Below are 25,256 nucleotides of genomic sequence, written 5' to 3'. Positions count from 1 at the left end.
CCAGAAGAAGTCTGTGCTCTGAGATTATTACCGAATACTAGCTGTCCGGTACTTTACAGTTTGGGTTCTCTCATCTCTACTCATTATGAAATAACGTAAGGTTTCTTAATGGATCCACCACATAGATTATGGATTGTGATAAAATTGAATGTTTAGAGAAACAGATTTTCTTTATTTTTTTCATATATATATATATATATATATATATATATATATATATATATATATATATATTTATATTTATATCTTCTCTTATTTTATAGCAATCATTAAAGCCTGATCAGACTGTAATAGAATTGACAGACTTCACCTTGCAACGACGAACTACGAAAGGGGTATTTTTCCATCATCCAGATATCATAGCGCACATTGATCAAGTGAAACAAGACCTCCACTCTGAGCCATTTTATTGGAAACTACCTGAACAATTTGAAGGACGTAAGGTAAATAATTCCATGGATCCAGCATGTTAGCTTATTATGTACTTCTGTATTTTTCTTGACTATAAAATGTCCTAGGAATTTACATAAATCTACCAATTTTTTGTTTGTGGTCAATGTCATGTGGCGATATGTCATTTTACCATTTGTAAACATCTTGCGCTTGTAAAATGATATTGACATAATGATACAATTTTTGTATTTCTACTTTTTGTACATTGGTCTTTCAATTCACTTTGAATTTGAAAGGCTGGATGTAAGATACGTGGAGAAAAGTGCAAATTAGTTTCGCGCCTCTCCTAGGATGTTCCATAAACTTATAAGAGTTATCCTGGACTCCATGTAAAGCGGACAAAACTACCTGGCATGACATGCTTGGATTATACTCATCTGCCCCTATTCTGTCCCTTTTGCTTGGCTAGGGAAATTCCAACGTTAGTCCTTGTGTCCCACATTAGACATTTATTGCAATCCACCCTACATACGAAAACTGCACTCTGCTACTTGGCTGTTTCCACAACTTTTGGAAGTTCTGATGAAGCACTGTCAAATCTATCCAAACTTCTTATAATAACTGGTAGATTTGACTTGTTCCTAAATTATTATGTCCTTATGAAGGAACACATTAATTTTTACCATGTAACCATCTTATTTCATTGCACTATGACTTACTTGGAATATAAATTATGTTTTATGTTTCTACTGAGAATTTTCCCCATTGCTTCACACTTTTATTAATCACATCAAATATGTAATTTTAATAAAAAGGGCTTGTCTGTTCTACCTACGGGTAAAATGTTTTATATTAAAATGTTTTTTCTATCATCTGCTTGAAAAGAGGGGATTTTTTTAGTCTTTTGATTCTTTCAATATTACAAACAGTTCAAAGAATATGAAATATTGTTTAGGGAAACATCCTCATAGATTATAACAAAGACAACTGGTTTCTCTGTGCTGAAGAAGAAAGTGAAATGAATTTGCTGTTTGTCAATGTTAAGAACATTTCTTAGATGTTCTGTGCTATAATTTAGTGCTTCAGTGATCATTATTATTTATTGTTTTTTTATTTATTTATTTTTCCTCCATTGTTATTATTTATTGGTTGGCTAAATTAAGAAAACATATTTAATTGTTTTTTTGTTTTTTGTTTTTTTTTACAATCCTTCAACATATGGAAAATTTGCCTTTGTTATAGAGGGGTTATTCAGAGCCGCTCGTTGATAAATATTGCACGTATCCTGTTAGGTGTATGGAGCCATAATGCCATTGACATAAAATTGAGTGACACATAATAACCCGTTTTTTGTACTTTAAGAAAACCTATCAGCAAAATTTCACCACCCAAACTGTTTATATGTGTGTAGCTCTGTCAAACACAAGTCTAGCAATACTATTACATGGCCAGTCCGTTCCTCTGTTGCTGAGAAATAAACATTTAAGTTGATATGCAAATGAGGATGAAGATTTTAAGATCTGAAGCCTCTGTTACTCCAGCTCTATTCCCCACCCAGTATTGCCCCATTCTCTTTGGCTAACCATCTCTATTCTGTGTGCCTTCAGGCTATGGAGCCTTTAGTCAAGCAGAAGGAAGAGGCACTGGGAAGATAATTTAATATATGTTTTTAAAATACATAACATTTTTATATAGTTTTTTTTATTTTTTTGTAGATAATATTCATCTATATGCGTTTACAAAATAAGCCATATGTAAAAGTGTATGGCGTCACAAGAAAAAAGGCAAATTATCTTCAAATGATGTTATTTATATTGCATCTTATTAATTCAGAATTTTTAGCAAAATGAAGTCATTTTCAAAATAGTCATGTTTTGTCAAAAACACATAAAAAAATGCATATTTTTACTCTATTTTAAAGCTAACAGCTTATGGCGGAAAGTTTAAGTACACAATATACTTTGAAGCTCAAGAAGAAACCGGACCATCAGCCTACGAGCCCCAGCTCGTTATTAGAGGTGGTCCTTCCACAAACCAAAGAATTATTGTGCGAAATGTGCCGGACCCCCAAAATGGCCACCTGACTAGGCATGACATTGAGATGACAGAGGTATTGTTTTCTATTAAGCACGCGTTTCAAAGATTATAAGCAATACATTGATGGGAAAAGTTAAATAATACATTCTGCTTGTGTTGTAGTTTGAATGGAAACATATGGATGGAGGACCTGTAAGTCGTGAGGACTTCATGGACGTTCTTTATGACATACAATACATTATAATTAAAGCATCGTATGGTAGAGCGATGAGACAAACCAGGTAATATTTGTCATTGCTCTTAAGAACAAATTCCATTACATTTCCTATGTCACAACAATGATTGGTAATTCAAATTATTACACATTTTAAGTACTTGTTTATTTACTAATTGCTACCATATTAATATTCCAAACCCAAAATTGTCTCTGAAACCTAAATTTCAATGAATGTAGCATTGAAAAGCTTCAAAAGAAATTTGGAGTTGCCTAAGCATTCTTTTTTGTTCTCAAAGGGGTAGGACACTTTATCATTATTTTTACAAAATGTGTTTGAAATATTACTAATATTTAAGCATTCCAGGGTCTCCTACTGTACTCGTTAGTGCAGTCTTCCTCACAGACTGTGCAGCTTACCAGTCAAAAAACATTTTACATGGGAAGAGTGTTTTTCATTCGGAAGAGAGTAATGGATAGGTCTGGTCGCATATTACTCCATTAGCTGTCATTTTGAAAACAGAGGACCTGTGCAGTCTGCGAAGAAGGCTGCAACAACAACTGCAGGAGGAGAACCTGCAATATTATTAATTGTCTTAGGTCTTGCCCAGCCAAAACATTTGGGTAACGGTAAAGTGGCCCAACCCTTTAACTGCATCCACACAAAAAATGAATGTAGAGTATAAATATTTAGAATGAGACATAGACATGGAAAAACCCTTTCTCTCACTGAACATGATGGCTGTCTTTGGGTATGGGATGAAGTTTAAGGACCCTAATTCTCAACATATTTAAAGGTTACCAATGTAGAACTCACATTTAGCACACATGTAAACTGTTTCTATGGATATACAATACATGTCTGAAATAGGAGTATCCCTTTTACAAAATGTGTAACTCCACAAGTAAACCGAGTACAGAGGTACTTCAGGTAGGAATGACTTTAAAAACATTTTTTATTTACAGTTACCTTTGCAAGACCATTTTGAAGTAGTACCATATTTAAATAACAATAGCACTGCCTGATCCAGTCAGCAGGTCATGTAATTAGATGAAATATATTACTTGTTAGCGTACAAATTTCATTGGTAAAAGATCCGTGATTGGTCAGACTATCACTTTGGGGCCAAGAAGCATTAGAAATCTAGTGCTGTAACATGCAAAATATGTACTGTACTGTGCTGCTTTCTAAGATGAACAATATACCAACACTTCTATGACCCTCAACAATCTTGAGAATAAAATGGATATAAAACTGCATCTCCTTTAAGGTTTTCCCTATATTATGATGGCCTCATTGAAGTGAACTTAGATTGGGATGCAGAACTACATCAGTGCAGCAACTCCTTTATTCTCAGAATAAGTGGGGTTCCAGAGGTTGGACTCTAAATATTCATAAAGTGATGGCCTACCCAAGCGATAGGGTAGGAGGTATATCATTAATGAGAATTGTTACTATTATAGATGGTAAAATCGATTTGTAGGACTCCAGTTTATCGGCTAGGTAAGTAATATTTGACCACTGGATGGGGGTCCTTTGAATCTCCTTGCCTCCCAGCATTCCTGGATCTTCTTTCGAATAGCCAAGCTAGCACATCATAATTGCAGCCCACTTCATTAAAAAATGAGCCAGGAGATAAAGAGATTTGCATATCTCTCATCCAGAGGACACAGGAAGTGAACCTGGCTTCTGGACTTGAGTCTTGCAAATTGATTCCCCATCTATAGTTACAATAAATAAAAGATATATGCCCTAATTCATCAAGACCAGCAATTTTCTCACCGGTGTTAATGAGAGAGTTTAGTGGAGTCAGATGCTCCCGATTCATGAAGAGGTGCACCCCTCTTTATCAAACTGGAATACCTAACTTGTGGAATGCGCCTCTGTATGCTACCTCAGAAATCTCACTCAAGTCTTTGACTGGAGCGAGATTTCTGGCATGCAGACATGAATTAGATGAGCTGTGGCATCTTGCCTTAACAGCGTCTCTCCCCAGCTTCACCAATTTCTGCAACTGTGGTGGAAATGCGAAAAGTCACGAAATTTGGGCACAATTCAAAGTTGCACCAAGATTCTGCAACTTATCAAAGCTTTTACACCACTTTTTAGATGTAAAAGCTTTGATTTGGGCCATAGCTAAAATCTCTGATCCCCAGATGTTAATGTGCTATTTCACTACCATTGTGGCATAGGGACCAGAGCTTGGTTGCTACTGTAATGACTATGATTTCAATAACTATGTCCCTGGTTTTAAGATTCATGTTCTAATAGGTATTCTTGAACTTCCAAGCCATATATTTTCTTTGCCTGAAGAAACAATCTTCTTAGCCAGAGTTCCATAACTAAGTGTACCTAATAACACCTCACACAAAGGGTATTGTTGAAAATGATGAATATTAAGCGACACAAGTGACACAAGGGAGTGGTTACTCTTGGATAAATTAGACTGACTTTATCGAACACCAGAACAAAGCAATAAAATGCATCACTCAATAGAATAAATCAGCACAAATGTTATATTAATCACAGACTAGCAGAAATATACTTTTTTCCAGTCATAAACATGCTGGTGATTTATGTATTCATTCACGTATTGAGCTTTTCATCCTATCTATCATTCTTATTTTCTGTCTCAATATAATTCCAAGACGGAGTATTGTTTTTGAAGCGTACATAAAGCGATAATAAATTAGATCAGCCCGGATGGCAAATATGCTCTTCATTTTACTTCAAATTATTTAAAAATCTCAAGCAGTGATTGGGAACTAGTTAGGATGAATCCCCAAAGAGTTGCGCTGTGGAGCTAGCAAGTTGTAACTTGCTTTCAGAAAGCCTCTCATACAAGCAACAAGCAGCCCTGTGCTCCCAAAGTTTATTATTATGTAAATTTGCATCTCTGGCTGTAAACAGTATGCTGTATACAAACTATTTTCTAAGTCATGAAGATGATAGAAAGAGATTTTTCATTAAATGCACAGAGACATGATTCTGAAAACTGCTGTACTGTTCTAAATAAATATTTATATGTGCAGCTTTATCTTTTAGTATTTCTCCCATACGAATTAGAAGGTGTATAAGAAATCAAAGGCCCTTTGTTTCCAGGTCGGTTGCTGAGCAATATCTTAAGAAACGGATATAATGTCTGACCAATCAAAGGCACCACAAGAGAATAGGAAACCGATAAATATCAAGTGTCCCTGTTAATGACTGTTCAACTATTATTTCCCTTATTCCCCAGCTTCTTTCTTCTATCATTCTCCATTGTCCTACTGTCCTTGACTTGTTCGCTCAGTTCTTCTAGTTTGTATTGATCAACCCTAAAAGCTCATAAATCCTGGTTGTGTGCACTAAAGTAAGATACAATGAGATTGAAAAAAATTAGTTTATTTATTTTACTCCCTTAGGCTATTTTCACACTTGCGTTTTGATCTGCAGCGTTTAAAAAAAAAACGCAGGTGGTGAAAAAACGCATGTAAACGCATGCAAACACTGCGTTTTTTAGACGCATGCGTTTTTGCATGCAGAAAAAAACGCGGCGTTTTGATGCGTTTACATGCGTTTTTTCCTGCGTTTGCGTTTTTGAAACGCATGCAGAGAAGTGTGTGACAGCTGCCAATCATCAAAATCAACTAGAAAACCCACTATTAATAGAATTAGCTAGGGTTAGGGTTAGGGTTAGGGTTAGAATCCCTAGGGTTAGGGTTAGGGGTAGCTTTTTATTAGAAGAATGTCCTGGTCACCAGGTCACTGATAAGCCACCCCCCACCATCAAGGTGATAAAGGGATCCAAACCCTAACCCTAACCCTAACCCTACCCCTAACCCTAACCATAACCCTTGGGATCCTAACCCTAACCCTAACCCTAACCCTACCACTAACCCTAACCATAACCCTTGGGATCCTAACCCTAACCCTATCCCTAACCCTACCCCTACACCTACCCCTAACCATAACCCTTGAGATCCTAACCCTAACCCAAACCCTAACCCCTAACCCTAACCCTAAGGGTTAGGATCCTAACCCTAACCCTAAGGGTTTGGGTTAGGATTCCTAGGGTTAGGGTTAGGATTCCTAGGGTTACTAGGGATCCTAACCCTAACCATAACCGTTACCCTAGGGATCCTAACCCTAACCCTAACCCTAAGTGTTAGGATCCTAACCCTAACCCTAAGGGTTAGGGTTAGGGTTAGGATCCCTAGGGTTAGGGTTAGGGTTAGGATCCCAAGGGTTACTAGGGATCCTAACCTTAGGGTTAGGGTTAGGGTTAGGGTTAGGATCCCTAGTAACCCAACGGTTAGGGTTAGGGTTTTCTTGTTTATTTTTGTGTTTTCTTGTGTTTTTCTATAGAAACGCATGCATTTAAAAACACATGCAAACGCATGTGCTTAAAAACGCATGCGTTTACATAGACAGCAATACATTTTTTTGCCGCGAATAAACGCATGCGTTTTTTGCGGCAAAAAAACGCCGCTAGAAATTACTACAGGTTGCATTTCTGCAACTAATCGCACGCGTCAAAAAATGCATGCGTTGCCGAAAACGCATCAAAACGCATGCTAAAAAACGCATGCGTTTTTAATGTTAAGTATAGAAAAAAAACGCATGCGTTTTTTAGCGCTAAAACGCTGCAGATCAAAACGCAAGTGTGAAACCAGCCTTATATAGCGCCATTATTTCCCCAGTGCTTTACAGACATTATCGGCACTGTCCCCATTGGGGCTCACAATCTACATTTCCTATTGGTTTATCTTTGGAGTTTGGGAGGAAACCCATGCAAACTCCTTGCAATTTTTGTCCTTGGTTGGATTTGAACCTAGACTCCAGCACTGCAAAGCTGTAGTGCTAACCACTGAGCCGTCGTGCTTCCCTATGTGCCTCTTTCTATTCTTACTCTGGTGAATTTTTCCTTGACTATACAATACTTTCTGACAGTAAGTGCAGATATTTTAAGATAATTGACACTTTAAAATGTGCAGTGGAAATTTTAGTTTTGGCAATCCAAACAAGTCAATAACGTTTCAGCCATAAGACAAACATCAAACACTGTTTGGCACCAAGATGAGAGAATATAATAATATAGTCATATATATGTGTGTGTATATACTGTGTATATACAGAAAATCAAGTACAATATTCATACACAAGATAATTTTACAAATGCATATCGACTCAGATAGCACTTACTGTCAATATCTCTTATGATTATAAAGCAAAAGAAAAACACACATTGTCATCTATCTGAAAGATAAAAGGGCAAAATATAACCAAAAATGATTTACTATAAAGAAAAGAAAACAGAATTATGTTAAAGACTTAAACAACACTTCTTGGTAGTATTGTTTGAAAAATAAGAATTCAACAAGTGGGGTGTTCTTCATGATTTATAGTACTTTACCAGTTGCCTCAGCGATTGTTTTCAGCAGTGAGCACTTACCTGGGAAAGTTTTCCTTCATCTCATGTCATTCTGGTAATATTGAAGAGCTTCTTGGTGTTCCATATTTTTCTAATATATTTTAGATACAGTGCCTACAAGTAGTATTCAACCCCCTGCAGATTTAGCAGGTTTAATAAGATGCAAATAAGTTAGAGCCTTCAAACTTCAAACAAGAGCAGGATTTATTAACAGATGCATAAATCTTACAAACCAAAAAGTTTTGTTGCTCAGTTAAATTTTTATAAAATTTAAACATAAAAGTGTGGGTCAATTATTATTCAACCCCTAGGTTTAATATTTTGTGGAATAACCTTTGTTTGCAATTACAGCTAATAATCGTCTTTTATAAGACCTGATCAGGCCAGCACAGGTCTCTGGAGTTATCTTGGCCCACTCCTCCATGCAGATCTTCTCCAAGTTATCTAGGTTCTTTGGGTGTCTCATGTGGACTTTAATCTTGAGCTCCTTCCACAAGTTTTCAATTGTGTTAAGGTCAGGAGACTGACTAGGCCACTGCAACACCTTGATTTTTTGCCTCTTGAACCAGGCCTTGGTTTTCTTGGCTGTGTGCTTTGGGTCGTTGTCTTGTTGGAAGATGAAATGACGACCCATCTTAAGATCCTTGATGGAGGAGCGGAGGTTCTTGGCCAAAATCTCCAGGTAGGCCGTGCTATCCATCTTCCCATGGATGCGAACCTGATGGCCAGGCCCCTTGGCTGAGAAACAGCCCCACAGCATGATGCTGCCACCACCATGCTTGACTGTAGGGATGGTATTCTTGGGGTCGTATGCAGTGCCATCCAGTCTCCAAACGTCACGTGTGTGGTTGGCACCAAAGATCTCGATCTTGGTCTCATCAGACCAGAGAACCTTGAACCAGTCAGTCTGAGTCCTCCAAGTGATCATGAGCAAACTGTAGACGAGCCTTGACATGACGCTTTGAAAGTAAAGGTACCTTACGGGCTCGTCTGGAATGGAGACCATTGCGGTGGAGTACGTTACTTATGGTATTGACTGAAACCAATGTCCCCACTGCCATGAGATCTTCCCGGAGCTCCTTCCTTGTTGTCCTTGGGTTAGCCCTGACTCTTCGGACAAGCCTGGCCTCGGCACGGGAGGAAACTTTCAAAGGCTGTCCAGGCCGTGGAAGGCTAACAGTAGTTCCATAAGCCTTCCACTTCTGGATGATGCTCCCAACAGTGGAGACAGGTAGGCCCAACTCCTTGGAAAGGGTTTTGTACCCCTTGCCAGCCTTGTGACCCTCCACGATCTTGTCTCTGATGGCCTTGGAATGCTCCTTTGTCTTTCCAATGTTGACCATGTTTGAGTGCTGTTCACAAGTTTGGGGAGGGTCTTAAATAGTCAGAAAAGGCTGGAAAAAGAGATAATTAATCCAAACATGTGAAGCTCATTGTTCTTTGTGCCTGAACTACTTCTTAATACTTTAGGGGAACCAAACAGAATTCTGGTGGGTTGAGGGGTTGAATAATAAATGACCCTCTGAAAAGACTTTTCACAATTTAAAAAAAACAAAAACAAAGAAATAACATTCTTTTTTGCTGCAGTGCATTTCACACTTCCAGGCTGATCTACAGTCCAAATGTCACAATGCCAAGTTAATTCCAAATGTGTAAACCTGCTAAATCTGCAGGGGGTTGAATACTACTTGTAGGCACTGTATATTTTTTCTGATATCTTTTCAGGCATATCCTATTGTATAGACTCATACTACCCAAGTCTGGAGTTGTGCGCATTATCTACAGTATATTTGGATGTTATTTCATGCTATAAAGTTACATCAATATCCTATGTCCTCTAATAATTACATTTTAATTATATGTCTACGTGATCTATTTTACGGTATTTAGATATGATCCCCTTTATTTGCATAATGAACTAATATATGGATTTCTATGGTCTGTATGTATATTTGACTTTATTCTGTTGTTCATTACCTTTAGTTCTGAAGAAGGCCTACACAGACCAAAAAGTCAAAATTACATATGGTGGCTTTTTTATGTGCAATAAAAGTTTTGTTATCTCAACATCAATAATTGAATAATTTAATTACGATATCTTTCTTGTTATATAGAGTTTATAGGTTGGACAGAATGAAAGTCTTTTCTGTAATAAGGACAATTGGGCAGGATCCAGGTTTTTGAATGAAATATTGACTACCAAAGGAAAATTCATACCTGTGACTTGGTCACCCTGAGGAATGGTACATTATCTCGAACATTGTCCTCCCCATCTCGATTTTCTCTTGTATTAGGTCTGCCTCTGTGACCTAAAAAAGGCGGTTGTGGAAGTCTGTTTCTTATGTATCTGGTGAAGTGTGATGACTTTGCATGTGGGGTATCATGTCATTTAAAGACATGATTCTGAGGATAATGCTCTGCGTCTATGACAAATGTGTACCATTTCCTTATTGATGATTAGTGAGGTTGTTCTGACATTTTTCTTTGGGAGAGGTTTCAACATTGTTTTAAGTTGAGAGTTGTTTGAATCAATCTTTAATTTGGTTGAACTAAAGGACTTCTGTGAATCGTCCACTGTAATGACCACTAGGTCAAAATATCATTTGATCAAAATCTGTTCAAATGTGTGACAGAACTCAGGATTGTCCTTGAAGAGGGTAGGTCTATGAGGAACTCTAAAGCCATGTGTTGTAATTTCAAATATTCTGCTATTGTAGCACAATGTAGCTTTAATAGATGTCGAGATTCCTGTTGGTAATCCCCGGTTTTAAACTAAAAACTGGAAGGAATCTGTAAGAACTCACTTGAGAGATTGACTCACACTATAATGCTGGCTGATCATCATCGTTGTATGAAAATACAAACATCATTGACTTGTAGTTTGGTTTGCCAAAATAAAAAATTCCACTGCATGTTTTGGAGTGCCAAGTATCATATATGTTATTCATATACACAGGGTGAAACCCTTCTTGAGATCCTGCATCACTGTCTTCAAGAGTGCCGTGTATCTATTCCAATAATTGAATAATGCTATAGAAGGCACAGAGAATATGCCATACAAGTCGAAAAAGAAGTTTTCCATTTACCTGACTATAACAACTTTAGAACATTGTATCGTGTAACAGGAAGTGTGGATAAAATAAATAAATGAAAACAAATTCATATGCAATTCATGACCCGAAGCCATAAAGATGGGTGAACCTGGTCCAGCCGGTTCTGCCAAACATTTTAAAAACTTGAACCTAGACCCCATTCAAATAAATTGGGGGCTCAAACATAAGGTGTTTCCCATGCTGTCATATGTGTGACAACATGAGAAACACCGGCTCTGATAGGTGATAAGTTTGATGCCGCCAGTCAGAGGGCAGCGATTCCCATGCTGTCATACAGATAACCTTTTTACCACCGGTCACAGGAGTCAGCTGATGAGAGGACATGTTAGGGGCGGTGGAATGCACTAAATAAGATATGATAATAAAGTGTGTTCTTCACCCGGGGTCCACCATGCAGAGATGGTATACTGCAGCTAAGAGGACAGTGACGAAACAAGCAGCGAGCGTAACTGACTGGCACTGAGTTAAACATCAATCAGCGGACAAGCATGTGGCTGTGCCAATTGCACACAGCAACGTGAAAAAAACTCTGCAGCAGAGGTGCGTTTATAGGCACACAGCAGCAGAGGGATAATAGCACTAAACGCGAACCCTGTTAGCTTCACAGGCGTATGCAAGCCCCACTGGGGCAGGAGAACCAGTAGTGGACTCCAAGCATGCATAAAACTCCTCTCCGGAGAAGCCAGAATTCTAATGGCCTGATGCCAGCCCTGAATTCGTACACACAATCTCCTCTCCGGATGATCCAGAATTCTAAAGGCACTAAGCCTGCCCCGAGCCCATACAACCTAGTTCACAGAACCAAGAGATTCCTCACACACACAGAAAATAAATGATCTTTCATAACTCTATTACACATACTGTCCACCTACTTTTGGACCACCCTGTATTTGTTGAGATATTGGGAAAAATTTGGATTTTTAGTTGATAAAATCAGTTTTTGTTTTGACAAAGCACATTCTGACCTGCTACAAGAGCAAACAGATATTCACATAAATGCTATGACACAAAATAAGAACCACAGCAACAGAAAGACCATGTTTTATCTCCAAAAAGTGTATTACATACAAAATTGTAATGGCCACATTTGAAGTAGCCTATGGTTTTTCTGACAGACATTAAAATGTAATCAAGTGCATATATGTGTGTTTTTGTATTTCCGTTGGCGATGTTCTTTATTAAGCAAGAATAAATTGCAAATCTTTATAAACTAACTACAAACGTACTTTGCTTCTGATTTGTAGAGTACTGTTATTCCCACTATTAGATTACAAAAGGTCAAAATGTTTATTTTCTTTTTATTGTAATACATTAACATTGTGCAACTATTTGTTCTTGCCAAAATGCTTTATTTTATATTGTAAAATGTTACCATATATTATAAGCATTAGTAATTGCTTGTAGTTAGCCACAAATTAGGTTTGCATTCAATGGTTTTATGTACGTTTATTATATGCATTTTTCATCCATTAATAATGTTTTTGTGGACTGCAGAATATCTGAAGTATTTCTGGAAGTAGCAGAGGAAGGCACATCTTTCACCATGAGTCCGAGAGCCAATCTTATTGAGAAATGTGAATGCCCAGTAGGATATTCTGGACTTTCATGTGAGGTATTTTATAACTCTTATTTTCTGACATGATGACAATATGCGTTCCTGATTAACAACAACTATCTTAAATTTGTGGTCAGATAAATTCACAATAGTACTAAAAATCAAGAATCCGTAGTTTGCAAGAATAATTAATTTTAGGGGGATGATCACAAAGTTTATTGTAGAGCAGTTATGATACCAACTGATACCAAATTAACCATTACAATGGTGATTTCGTTAAGTCTCAGTTTTAAGACCTCTTATATTTGTCTTAACTTTATTTTAGTCATGTTCCCCTGGATTCTACAGAATGGCTTCTGCATCCCCAGGTAGAAGGCCTGGCCCAACTCTTGGGACATGTGTACCCTGTCAATGCAATGGACACAGTGAAATGTGTGACCCACAAACATCTGTTTGCCAGGTATGCTTTTGCATTGTCCTTTTTATTCTCTCTGGATTTTGTTTCATCATAAGGAAGAAATTGTTTTATAGAACATGTGTGATGCTAGTCACTACTCATGGACTAGCCATGAGGCAGAGAGGTCAAGGGGTCCAAGGTAAAAAGCCAGGAACATAAGTCAAAGACCAAGGGAAAAGACAAACAGATAGGGGCAAACTACGGAGTCTGGTAACTAAGGTCGGAATGCGCCATAGGCTAAAGGGGTTAAACAAATGGGTAGTCGAAAGGCAAATCCAAGGTCTGGCAGTAAAAGATCAGAATATCAAAATAAAGACTACAGAGTAAGCACACCACTGAGCTGAAGCTACAGTTGGCAATGATCTGACATTGCCAGCCAGTTAAATAGTGTGGCAATTATCTGGAAATAAAAACACCTGGAGGAAACCCAAACACAGCATTGACAGCTTGACACTCCCCTGCTATCCATATGGTGGCTGAGCTGTCACTCATAGCACTGACATCCCGACATGCCCTGGGTATCTATACATTGGCTGAGGTGTCACTCACAGCACTGACATACCCACATGCCCCGGCTATCCATACTATGGCTGAGCTCTTACTCACAGCATTGACATCCCAAAATGCCCGGCTATCCATATAGTGGCTGAGCTGTCACTCACAGCACTGACATCCCAACATGTCCAAGCTCTCCATATGGAGTCTGAGCAGTCACTCACAGCGTCCTTAGGACACAGCGAGTGGCAAGATTGTGACAATATGTAATGGAGTGTATTTGTATGTAGTATTGTACTCTGTCTAGTCCATAAAGATACATTTAAAAAAGATTATTCATTAAACTATGGTTTGGGGTATTTGCATAACTAATTTGCATATTATTATATTATGAAAAGTTATACAATTTCCCATAGTGGGGGTTTTATAAATTAAAAGTGATGAGTAAATTAAAAACACCTTGACTAAACCGACATTATTTTAAAATTGAGTATCAATTAAAAATGTTAATTATTGCATGTTTTAACATCCTAATTAAAAATTAATTTAAGAAATAACACCTTTAAGTATTTCTACTCAATGTAAATGGTGACTCATTCTTAGTGTGTATATTCACTTTCATCTGGTTGGGGTTTGCAGAAGACCATGTCCAACTCCCCTGTATGAAGTGATTTTCAGTTGCCATTTCTGCAACAAACCTGAGAATATACTCTTACAACTCTCAGACAGCAGCAACCTATAATCTTTTGCATCTAAAAGTAAAGCCACTGGAAAAAGGATAACAATAATGAAAACATGTTTTGAATTTAAAAAGAATGTATTTACTGTTAATCATTTTTCTCCATTTTTTTATAGGCCTGTAAGCACAACACCACGGGAGACCATTGTGAGCAGTGTGCCCACGGATTCTATGGACTAGTCAGAGGGTTTCCAGATGATTGCCATCTCTGTGCATGTCCTCTCCATATAGCAAGCAATAAGTAAGTAGAAGGGAACAAGTGAAAATAGATTATCATGGTAGAATGCTCAAAACATCTGCAACAAAGAACCCTTTTAAATGTGCTATAGAATAGGACATGAATATCATATAGGAGTATTCTCCCCTCTGGCCCATCTTTATTAGCCAGAGAAGATAGAAAATGCAGAAATATTAATGACCATATTGTTTCCCAATATTAAAGGCTACTTCCCATCCACAGTAAAGGCAAAAACTTTCTAATCAGTATGGATGCAACCAAAGGGAACCCAATCAAAAATTTGGCTCTGAAATGGCATGTCAAAATGGAGTATGCGCTCTCCTATCCATTCATTCTCTATGGGTTTGCTAGACAAAGTTGAGTCTTGTACTTAGCTACCTCCAGTAGTCCCATAGAGAATAACATAGTAACATAGTAACATAGTTATCAAGGCCGAAAAAAGACATTTGTCCATCCAGTTCAGCCTATATTCCGTCAGAATACAGTAAATCCCTAGATCTATGTCCTATGTAAGATACAATATTGTTACGCTCCAGGAAGACATCCAGGCCTCTCTTGAACCCCTCGACTGAGTTCGCCATCACCACCTCCTCAGGCAAGGAATTCCAGATTCTCACTGCCCTAACAGTAAAGAATCCTCTTCCATGTTGGTGGAAAAACCTTCTCTCCTCCAGATGCAGAGAATGCCCCCTTGTGACCGTCACACTCTTAGGTACAAACTGATCATCAGAGATATTTGTATTGTGTTCTTATATACTTATACATGGTTATTAGATCGCCCCTCTGTCATCTTTCCTCTAGACTAAATAATCCTAATTTTGCTAATCTCTCTGGGTATTGTAGTTCCCCCATCCCCTTTATTAATTTTGTTGCCCTCCTTTGTACTCGCTCTAGCTCCATTGTATCCATCCTGAGCACTGGTGCCCAAAACTCTACACAGTACCCCATGTGCGGTCTAACCAGGGATTTGTACAGAGGCAGCATAATGCTCTCATTATGTGTATCTGCAGCGCCCCAGAGTCCTGGTCGTTGCAGTAATGTCGCTCTGCCACTAAGGGGAGTGATGTTACGTCTGATTGCACTAAAGGAGCTCACCTGACCAGGTATCACAGACAAACACTACACTCCATACTCCGGCCACCAGGGGGGGTGGTTCTATCTATTAGGCCACTCCTCACACTCTGGTAAAATTGGGGGTTGGACAGGAAGTTAGGAAGAAAGTAGCTAGGGAGAGCTAGAGAAAGGACCTGTCAGGGGTGGGATCCTGACAGCGGCCTAGGACAGACAGAACGTTACGGAGCCGTGCTTGAGTGTTACAGCGGCAGACTCCTAAGAAAGGACACGAAAGCGGAGTATTTGTGGAGAAGTGAGAAGCGAGATCACAGCGCAGAGGAGATAGAACCAGAAGGAGTCGTGCCCTTAAGACCGTGGCAACATCCTTCTGAGGTGCGTAGCCGGTGGCCGGAGCACCGAGGAAGTAAGGGACTCTACGTATTACTTCAAACAGTGGCAGGACAGTTAACTATAGGTTGGCTGTCTCACCTAAAACACCTAATGAAGACAAAGGAGGCAATTGTGGGAGAGGGGCGTCTCTAGGGTCCCAGAATAACTCCAGGCCTACCCCGTCATACGGGTGCGTCCTATCCACATCATCTCGGGGACGGAGAAGAACATCAGAAACAGACACAACAGTTGTGAGGACTATCCCGTGGTGCTCAACAGGGAGGTACTACAACACACAGGCGCTAGAAGGTAGGCACTGATTTCCATCTCCAAAGGGAACTCTTGATGTGCCTTCGGACCGGCCGGTCTCAGCCAGCCCTGTTAGTAGTGCTCTGGATTGAGGATCCTAAAGCCTTCAGTAAAGAGGTAAAGATACTGCAACCCTGTGTCCTCATTATTTCATCGCGACCTGCACCACGCACCATCATCACATCTTTCATTGGACGCCCTTTAGCAGGGTCACGGACCAGGTCTAGCCACCGTGACAACCCCAGGACCGAGACAGAGAGCCCCGGTACCGAGTACCCCGCGGCCCTGCGTCTGGGGGCGCTCCATATCCAGATCTCTTTTAATGCATCCCCTGATCCTGTTTGCCTTTGCTGCCGCTGCCTGGCACTGGCTGCTCCAGGTAAGTTTATCATTAACTAGGATCCCCAAGTCCTTCTCCATGTCAGATTTACCCAGTATTTTCCCGTTCAGTGTGTAATGGTGATATCGATTCCTTCTTCCCATGTATATAACCTTACATTTATCATTGATAAACCGCATCTGCTACCTTTTGGCCCAAGTTTCCAACTTATCCAGATCCATCTGTAGCAGAATACTATCTTCTTTTGTATTGACTGCTTTACATAGTTTTGTATCATCTGCAAATATCGATAAATAAATGGACTTGCAATGTCCACTCTGAACACTGTAGGTTCTGGGTGTGTTATAATTGCTCCAGTCACAGGACTTAAACCCTTTAGATGCTACTGTTATTCATGACAGCACTTAAGCAATTGGAAATATGAGATGTCTTCTTCATTGCTCATTGTCGCCTCAACCCACAATGATGCTGAAGCCATCTCTGATGTGACTAAGGAAAAATAATACAAATATGAGACTGGAAAAGAGAGGAGAATATGAAATTGAAAAATAAATGAAGGGACTGGTTTGTTTCAAAATATATAGCAAAAGAAGGACAAAAAAAAAACACTGATGTGTCAGTCTCCCAATAAACCCATTAGTTAAATAGTATATCAGCAAAAGGTGAGTATTAATACATTTAAACTTAGCTTTTAATAAATATCAAATAAAAAACAGGGACTACACACACAATGCAAAAACAGTTATAGAATAAAGCTAAATCCACAGTGGTAGGTGTAGGCCCAGCGCAAAAATTCACTACAGATCTGACATATCAATAAATACTCATATAGCAATGGTCATACAGTCAAATACATCTTCTTAAATATAACTGGCTCATTTGACAATAGAGTACTTCATCTCTGTATAAATGAACCACAGAAAGTGAGTAAATAGTAAAAGAACAGGTTCACTTGTCTGTCTCGTCAAGAAGGGGTACAGATGTCTCAGACCATATTGTAGATCCCCATCTGGCTAGAAAATGGCAAGGTCTTAAAAGAGTTATATTAAGCCCTAAAGATACTAGTACCCAAAGACTCCTGCCCTTTCAAAGGTAGTCCATAGCTGTCCCTGTGTAGGCATAGCAAATGCTGGTACTGTGTGCCTCCTGACACAATTCTCCCTTGTAAAGTCATCAAGGGAAGGCAAATGCACACATAAGTTGGCATAAGGGCTTGGTATCAACAAACCAGTAGTGAGTGTAGCATATATAGACTGATACAGCATAAAAAAAATAACCCGGTTCTTTAAATACCTCGTAATAAACGCTTCTTACTTCATACAGATTTTTAAAGAACCTGTTTATTTTTGATGCTGTACCCACGCAAGGCAAGCATATGGTATGTCTACACAAGGAGAATTGTGGATTGCCCTAATAAGGGTGGGAGTCTTTAGGTACAAGGCCTTCTAGTGTCTTCAGGACTTAATAAGACTCTTTTAAGACCTTGCCATTTTCCAGCCAGATAGGAATCTACAGTATGGTCTGAGATGCCTGGATCTCTCCTGGACAAGACAGACGAGTGAGTGAGTTCCTTTATTATTTACTCACTTTCGGTTGTTCACTTATACACAGACTGAGTACTCCTTTATCAAATGAGCCTGTTATATTTAGCAAGATGTATTTGACTATGTGACCACTGTCATTTGAGTATGTATTTATATGTCTGACCTGTAGTGAATTTTTGCTCTGGACCTACATTCACAATTATGGATTAGCCTTTATTCTTTACTTGTTTTTCTATGGGTTGTTTTTACATTATGTAATCACTGTCTTTTATATGATACTTATTAAAACCTAAGTTTTAATGTATTAATACTCACATTTTGCTGATTTACTGTGGTGTTTCAATCAGTATTCATTGATGCATAGTGTCATACATAGAGTTGTGCACATGCCTGATGCTATGTATTGACTTTCTGAGAAAAAATGATTGACACTCAATTGGACAGCCATGTCTCCTTAATTTAGGTGATTGGCAGAAAACAATTTTAAAATGTGCTTAACCCCCTACTCACCGCCACCTCATCAGGAGCATGCCCAGGCGTTGCAGGGAGGTCATACAGGCACGTGGAGGCCACACATACTACTGAGCATCATTTCCTTGTCTTGAGGCATTTCCACTGAAGTTGGATCAGTCTGTAACTTTATTTTCCACTTTGATTTTGAGCATCATTTTAACTCCAGACCTCCATGGGATATTAGTTGTGATTTACGTTGTTAATTTTTAGGTTTTATTGTTCTTAACACTTTCCACTATGTAATGAATAAAGATATACAACTGGAATATTTCATTCAGTGATATCTAGGATGGGGGATTTTAGTGTTCCCTTTATTTTTTAAGCAGTGTATTTTTTATGCTTTACTAATAGAGATGAGCAGCTATATTCAAGTGGAATTTAATTCTTTGTGAATATTTCCAAAATACACATTTGCCAAAAACTACCATTTTGCTGAACCATAAAGAATCATAAAAAGAATAAACATTATTAAAAAATTCTGTACTCGCTTTACTGCTCACCTCTTTTGTCCGTCAGTTCCTCACTGTTACTGATCCGATCCTTGACACATTTTCTGATCAAAACTGCCAAGGGTTTTTATTCTCCAGATTCCTTCACTCTAGACTGGGAGGGATTTAAGGCTGTGATGAAGCCCAGAGCGTTTTCGAGCATGTTCGTGCCAGGTCACAGCACAGATTGTGACCTTACACGTGCTTGCACAGAAACATCTTTTTCATCATCAGTCCTGGCCTAGCGTATGAAGACCCTCAGCATTTACAGTGGTGATAAAGACTAGACAGGGCATGGTAAAGAATGGAGAGACCAGAGTGATACGAGGTAATGTTAGTATAAGTATCTTTTTTATTTTCCACATCTTAGGTTTATTAAAGGGAACTTGTCACCCCCAAAATCGAAGATCAGCTAAGCCCACCAGCATCAGGGGCTTATCTACAACATTCTGGAATGCCTCTAGATAAGCCCCCAATGTAACCTGAAAGATGAGAAAAAGAGATTAGATTATACTCACCCAGGGGCGGTCCCTGTTATGACCCCAATGGCAGAGGGTCTCAAAAATAATTACTAAGTCTGCAAACACAAAAAACCAGCTCATAGGGCAGTGGTAACTGAGCTGACCATATATCTAATCCTAGCACCACAAATAGCAGCAGCCGGGGAACGTGCCTACGTTGGTTCTAGACGTCTCGCGCCAGCCGGAGAACTAACTAACCCTAGAAGGGAAAAGAAAGACCTTTCTTGCCTCCAGAGAAAAGACCCCAAAAGTTGGATACAAGCCACCAACAAATAGTAACGGTGAGGTAAGAGGAAAAGACAAACGTAAGAATAAGCTAGGTATTTAGCAAAGAGAGGCCCACTAGCTAATAGCAGAATATAGTAAGATGACTTATATGGTCAGCAAAAACCCTATCAAAATATCCACGCTGGATATTCAAGAACCCCCGAACCATCTAACGGCCTGGGGGGAGAACACCAGCCCCCTAGAGCTTCCAGCAAAGTCAGGAATCACATTTAGTACAAGCTGGACAAAAATAAGAGCAAAGCAAATAACCAAAAAACAAAGAAGCAGGACTTAGCTTAATTTTGCACGAACCAGGACCAGCAGACAGGAGCAAACAGAAAGGATCTGATTACAACGATGCCACGCACTGGACTAAGGATCCAGGAAGTTTATATAGCAACACCCCTGGACTAACGACCCAGGTGGGTGCCAAACTGAGGAAAGACAATCCCAGAGTCATATCACTAGTAACCACAAGAGGGAGCCAAAAAGTCTAATTCACAACAGTACCCCCCCCTTAAGGAGGGGTCACCGAACCCTCACCAAGACCACCAGGGCGATCAGGATGAGCAGCGTGAAAGGCACGAACTAAATCGGCCGCATGCACATCAGAAGCAACCACCCAGGAATTATCCTCCTGACCATAGCCCTTCCACTTGACCAGATACTGAAGCCTCCGTCTGGAGAGACGAGAATCCAAGATCTTCTCCACCACGTACTCCAACTCGCCCTCAACCAACACCGGAGCAGGAGGCTCAACAGAAGGAACCACAGGTACAACGTACCGCCGCAACAAAGACCTATGGAACACGTTGTGAATGGCAAACGACACCGGAAGATCCAAGCGAAAGGACACAGGATTAAGGATTTCCAATATCTTGTAAGGACCGATGAAGCGAGGCTTAAATTTAGGAGAGGAGACCTTCGTAGGAACAAATCGAGAAGACAGCCATACCAAATCCCCAACACGAAGTCGGGGACCCACACCGCGGCGGCGGTTGGCAAAACGCTGAGCCTTCTCCTGTGACAACTTTAAGTTGTCCACCACATGATTCCAGATCTGCTGCAACCTATCCACCACAGAAACTACCCTAGGACAGTCAGAAGGCTCCACATGTCCCGAGGAAAAACGAGGATGGAAACCAGAGTTGCAGAAAAATGGCGAAACCAAAGTAGCGGAACTAGCCCGATTATTAAGGGCAAACTCAGCCAACGGCAAGAAGGTCACCCAATCATCTTGATCTGCCGAAACAAAACACCTCAAATAAGCCTCCAGAGTCTGATTAGTTCGCTCCGTTTGTCCATTAGTCTGAGGATGAAAGGCAGACGAAAATGACAAATCAATGCCCATCCTAGCACAAAAGGATCGCCAGAACCTGGAAACAAACTGGGATCCTCTGTCAGACACAATATTCTCAGGAATGCCGTGTAAACGAACCACATTCTGAAAGAACACAGGAACCAGATCGGAAGAGGAAGGCAGCTTAGGCAAAGGCACCAAATGGACCATTTTAGAAAAGCGATCACATACCACCCAGATGACAGACATGCCCTGAGACACCGGGAGATCTGAAATGAAATCCATGGAAATGTGTGTCCAAGGCCTCTTCGGGACAGGCAAGGGCAAGAGCAACCCGCTGGCACGAGAACAGCAAGGCTTAGCTCGAGCACAAGTCCCACAGGACTGCACAAATGACCGCACATCCCGTGACAAGGAAGGCCACCAAAAGGACCTAGCCACCAGATCTCTGGTGCCAAAAATTCCCGGATGCCCTGCCAACACCGAGGAATGAACCTCGGAAATGACTCTGCTGGTCCACTTATCAGGAACAAACAGTCTGTCAGGTGGACAAGAGTCAGGTCTACCAGCCTGAAATCTCTGCAACACATGTCGCAAATCAGGAGAAATGGCCGACAAGATAGCTCCCTCTTTAAGAATACCAACTGGTTCTGCGACTCCAGGAGAGTCAGGCACAAAGCTCCTTGAAAGAGCATCAGCCTTCACATTCTTTGAACCTGGTAAATACGAGACCACAAAGTCAAAACGGGAGAAAAACAATGACCAGCGGGCCTGTCTAGGATTCAGGCGTTTAGCAGACTCGAGATACATCAAATTTTTGTGATCAGTCAAGACCACCACACGATGCTTAGCACCCTCGAGCCAATGACGCCACTCCTCAAATGCCCACTTCATGGCCAGCAACTCCAGATTGCCAACATCATAATTCCGCTCAGCAGGCGAAAACTTCCTAGAGAAGAAAGCACATGGTCTCATTACCGAGCAACCAGGGCCTCTCTGCGACAAAACGGCCCCTGCCCCAATCTCAGAAGCATCCACTTCGACCTGAAAGGGAAGTGAGACTTCAGGCTGGCACAAAACAGGCGCCGAAGTAAACCGGCGCTTCAACTCTTGGAACGCCTCCACGGCTGCAGGAGCCCAGTTAGCAACATCAGAACCTTTCTTGGTCATATCCATCAAAGGTTTAACAACGCTAGAAAAATTAGCGATAAAACGACGGTAGAAGTTAGCAAAACCCAAGAACTTCTGAAGACTCTTAACTGACGTGGGTTGAGTCCAATCATGAATAGCTCGGACCTTGACTGGGTCCATCTCCACAGCAGAAGGGGAAAAAATAAACCCCAAAAAGGGAACCTTCTGTACTCCAAAGAGACACTTTGAGCCCTTAACAAACAAAGCATTCTCACACAAAACCTGAAACACCATCCTGACCTGCTCCACATGTGAGTCCCAATCTTCAGAGAAAACCAGAATATCATCCAGATAAACAATCATAAATTTATCCAGATACTTCCGGAAAATATCATGCATAAAGGACTGAAACACTGAGGGAGCATTAGAGAGCCCAAAAGGCATCACCAAGTACTCAAAATGACCTTCGGGCGTATTAAATGCTGTCTTCCATTCATCTCCTTGCTTAATGCGCACAAGGTTGTACGCACCACGAAGATCTATCTTGGTGAACCACTTGGCACCTTTAATCCGGGCAAACAAGTCCGACAACAGAGGCAAAGGATACTGAAATTTAACAGTGATTTTATTCAGAAGCCGATAGTCAATACAAGGTCTCAAAGATCCGTCCTTCTTGGCCACAAAAAAGAATCCCGCACCAAGAGGGGAAGAGGATGGACGGATATGCCCCTTCTCCAGAGACTCCTTGATATACGAACGCATTGCTGCATGCTCAGGTACAGACAGATTAAATAGTCTTCCCTTAGGAAATTTACTACCTGGAATCAAATCTATGGCGCAGTCACAGTCCCTATGAGGAGGCAGAGCACTGGACCTGGACTCGCTGAATACATCCTGATAATCAGACAAATACTCAGGAACTTCCGAAGGAGTAGAGGAAGCAATAGACACCGGCGGGGAATCAGCATGAATTCCCTGACAGCCCTAACTTGACACAGACATTGCCTTCCAATCCAAGACTGGATTGTGGGTCTGTAACCATGGCAGACCCAAAACGACCAAATCATGCATTTTATGCAGAACAAGAAAACGAATCACCTCCCGATGTTCAGGAGTCATGCACATGGTTACCTGCGTCCAAAACTGCGGTTTATTTTCCGCCAATGGCGTAGCATCAATACCTCTAAGAGGAATAGGATTTACCAACGGTTCAAGAACAAAACCACAGCGCTTGGCAAATGACAGATCCATAAGACTCAGGGCAGCACCTGAATCCACAAACGCCATAACAGGGTAAGAAGACAATGAGCAAATTAAAGTCACAGACAAAATAAATTTAGGTTGCAAATTACCAATGGCGACAGGACTAACAACCCTTGTTAGGCGTTTAGAGCATGCTGATATAACATGTGTAGAATCACCACAGTAAAAACACAACCCATTCTGACGTCTATGATTTTTCCGCTCATTTCTAGTCTGAATTCTATCACAATGCATTAAATCAGGTGTTTGTTCAGACAACACCACCAGAGGATTAGCGGTTTTGCGCTCCCGCAAACGCCGGTCAATTTGAATAGCCAGCGCCATGGAATCATTCAGACTTGTAGGAATGGGGAAACCCACCATCACATTCTTAATGGCTTCAGAAAGGCCATTTCTGAAATTTGCGGCCAGAGCACACTCATTCCACTGAGTAAGCACGGACCATTTCCGAAATTTTTGGCAATACACTTCAGCTTCATCCTGGCCCTGAGAAATAGCCAGCAAGGCTTTTTCTGCCTGAACTTCAAGATTGGGTTCCTCGTAAAACAATCCGAGCGCCAGAAAAAACGCATCAATATTTGCCAATGCCGGATCTCCTGGCGCTAGCGAGAAAGCCCAATCCTGAGGGTCGCCCCGTAAAAAAGAGATAACAATTTTAACTTGCTGAGCTGAATCTCCAGATGAACGGGGTCTCAGAGATAGAAACAATTTACAATTATTCCTGAAATTCCTAAACTTAAATTGGTCTCCAGAAAACAGTTCAGGAATAGGTATTTTAGGTTCAGACATTGGACTACTGGTAACAAAATCTTGTATGCCCTGCACACGAGCAGCAAGCTGGTCTACACTTGTAATCAAGGTCTGGACATTCATGTCTGCAGCAAGCACAAGCCACTCAGAGGTAAAGGGGAGGAAGAGAGGAAAAAAAAAAAAAAAAAAACCTCAGAATTTCCTTTCTTATTATCCCACTTCTGCAATGCATTAAACATTCAATGTTGGCCTGGCATACTGTTATGACCCCAATGGCAGAGGGTCTCAGAAATAATTACTAAGTCTGCAAACACAAAAAACCAGCTTATAGGGCAGTGGTAACTGAGCTGACCATATATCTAATCCTAGCACCACAAATAGCAGCAGCCGGGGAACGTGCCTACGTTGGTTCTAGACGTCTCGCGCCAGCTGGAGAACTAACTAACCCTAGAAGGGAAAAGAAAGACCTTTCTTGCCTCCAGAGAAAAGACCCCAAAAGTTGGATACAAGCCCCCAACAAATAATAACGGTGAGGTAAGAGGAAAAGACAAACGTAAGAATGAGCTAGGTATTTAGCAAAGAGAGGCCCACTAGCTAATAGCAGAATATAGTAAGATGACTTATATGGTCAGCAAAAACCCTATCAAAATATCCACGCTGGATATTCAAGAACCCCTGAACCGTCTAACGGCCCGGGGGGAGAACACCAGCCCCCTAGAGCTTCCAGCAAAG

At 40.4% G+C, this 25,256-nt stretch overlaps 1 protein-coding gene across 3 annotated transcripts in view; it reads left to right on the top strand.

The window, feature by feature from the left end:
- LAMA2 (laminin subunit alpha 2) overlaps positions 1–25,256 on the top strand; it is a 1,287,603-nt gene that overhangs the window by 869,366 nt on the left and 392,981 nt on the right. For all 3 annotated transcript variants that reach the window (XM_077289387.1, XM_077289386.1, XM_077289385.1), the window contains 6 exons: positions 264–443; positions 2,315–2,503; positions 2,593–2,711; positions 12,666–12,783; positions 13,052–13,186; positions 14,534–14,658. In XM_077289387.1, the coding sequence (XP_077145502.1) occupies positions 264–443; positions 2,315–2,503; positions 2,593–2,711; positions 12,666–12,783; positions 13,052–13,186; positions 14,534–14,658 (866 nt within the window). The remainder of the gene's footprint in view (positions 1–263; positions 444–2,314; positions 2,504–2,592; positions 2,712–12,665; positions 12,784–13,051; positions 13,187–14,533; positions 14,659–25,256) is intronic.

Source organism: Ranitomeya variabilis, chromosome 2, assembly GCF_051348905.1.
Source record: "Ranitomeya variabilis isolate aRanVar5 chromosome 2, aRanVar5.hap1, whole genome shotgun sequence".
NCBI lineage: Eukaryota > Metazoa > Chordata > Amphibia > Anura > Dendrobatidae > Ranitomeya > Ranitomeya variabilis.
The sequence above is the reverse complement of the archived record's forward strand: the minus strand, read 5'-3'. Positions and strand labels throughout refer to the sequence as shown.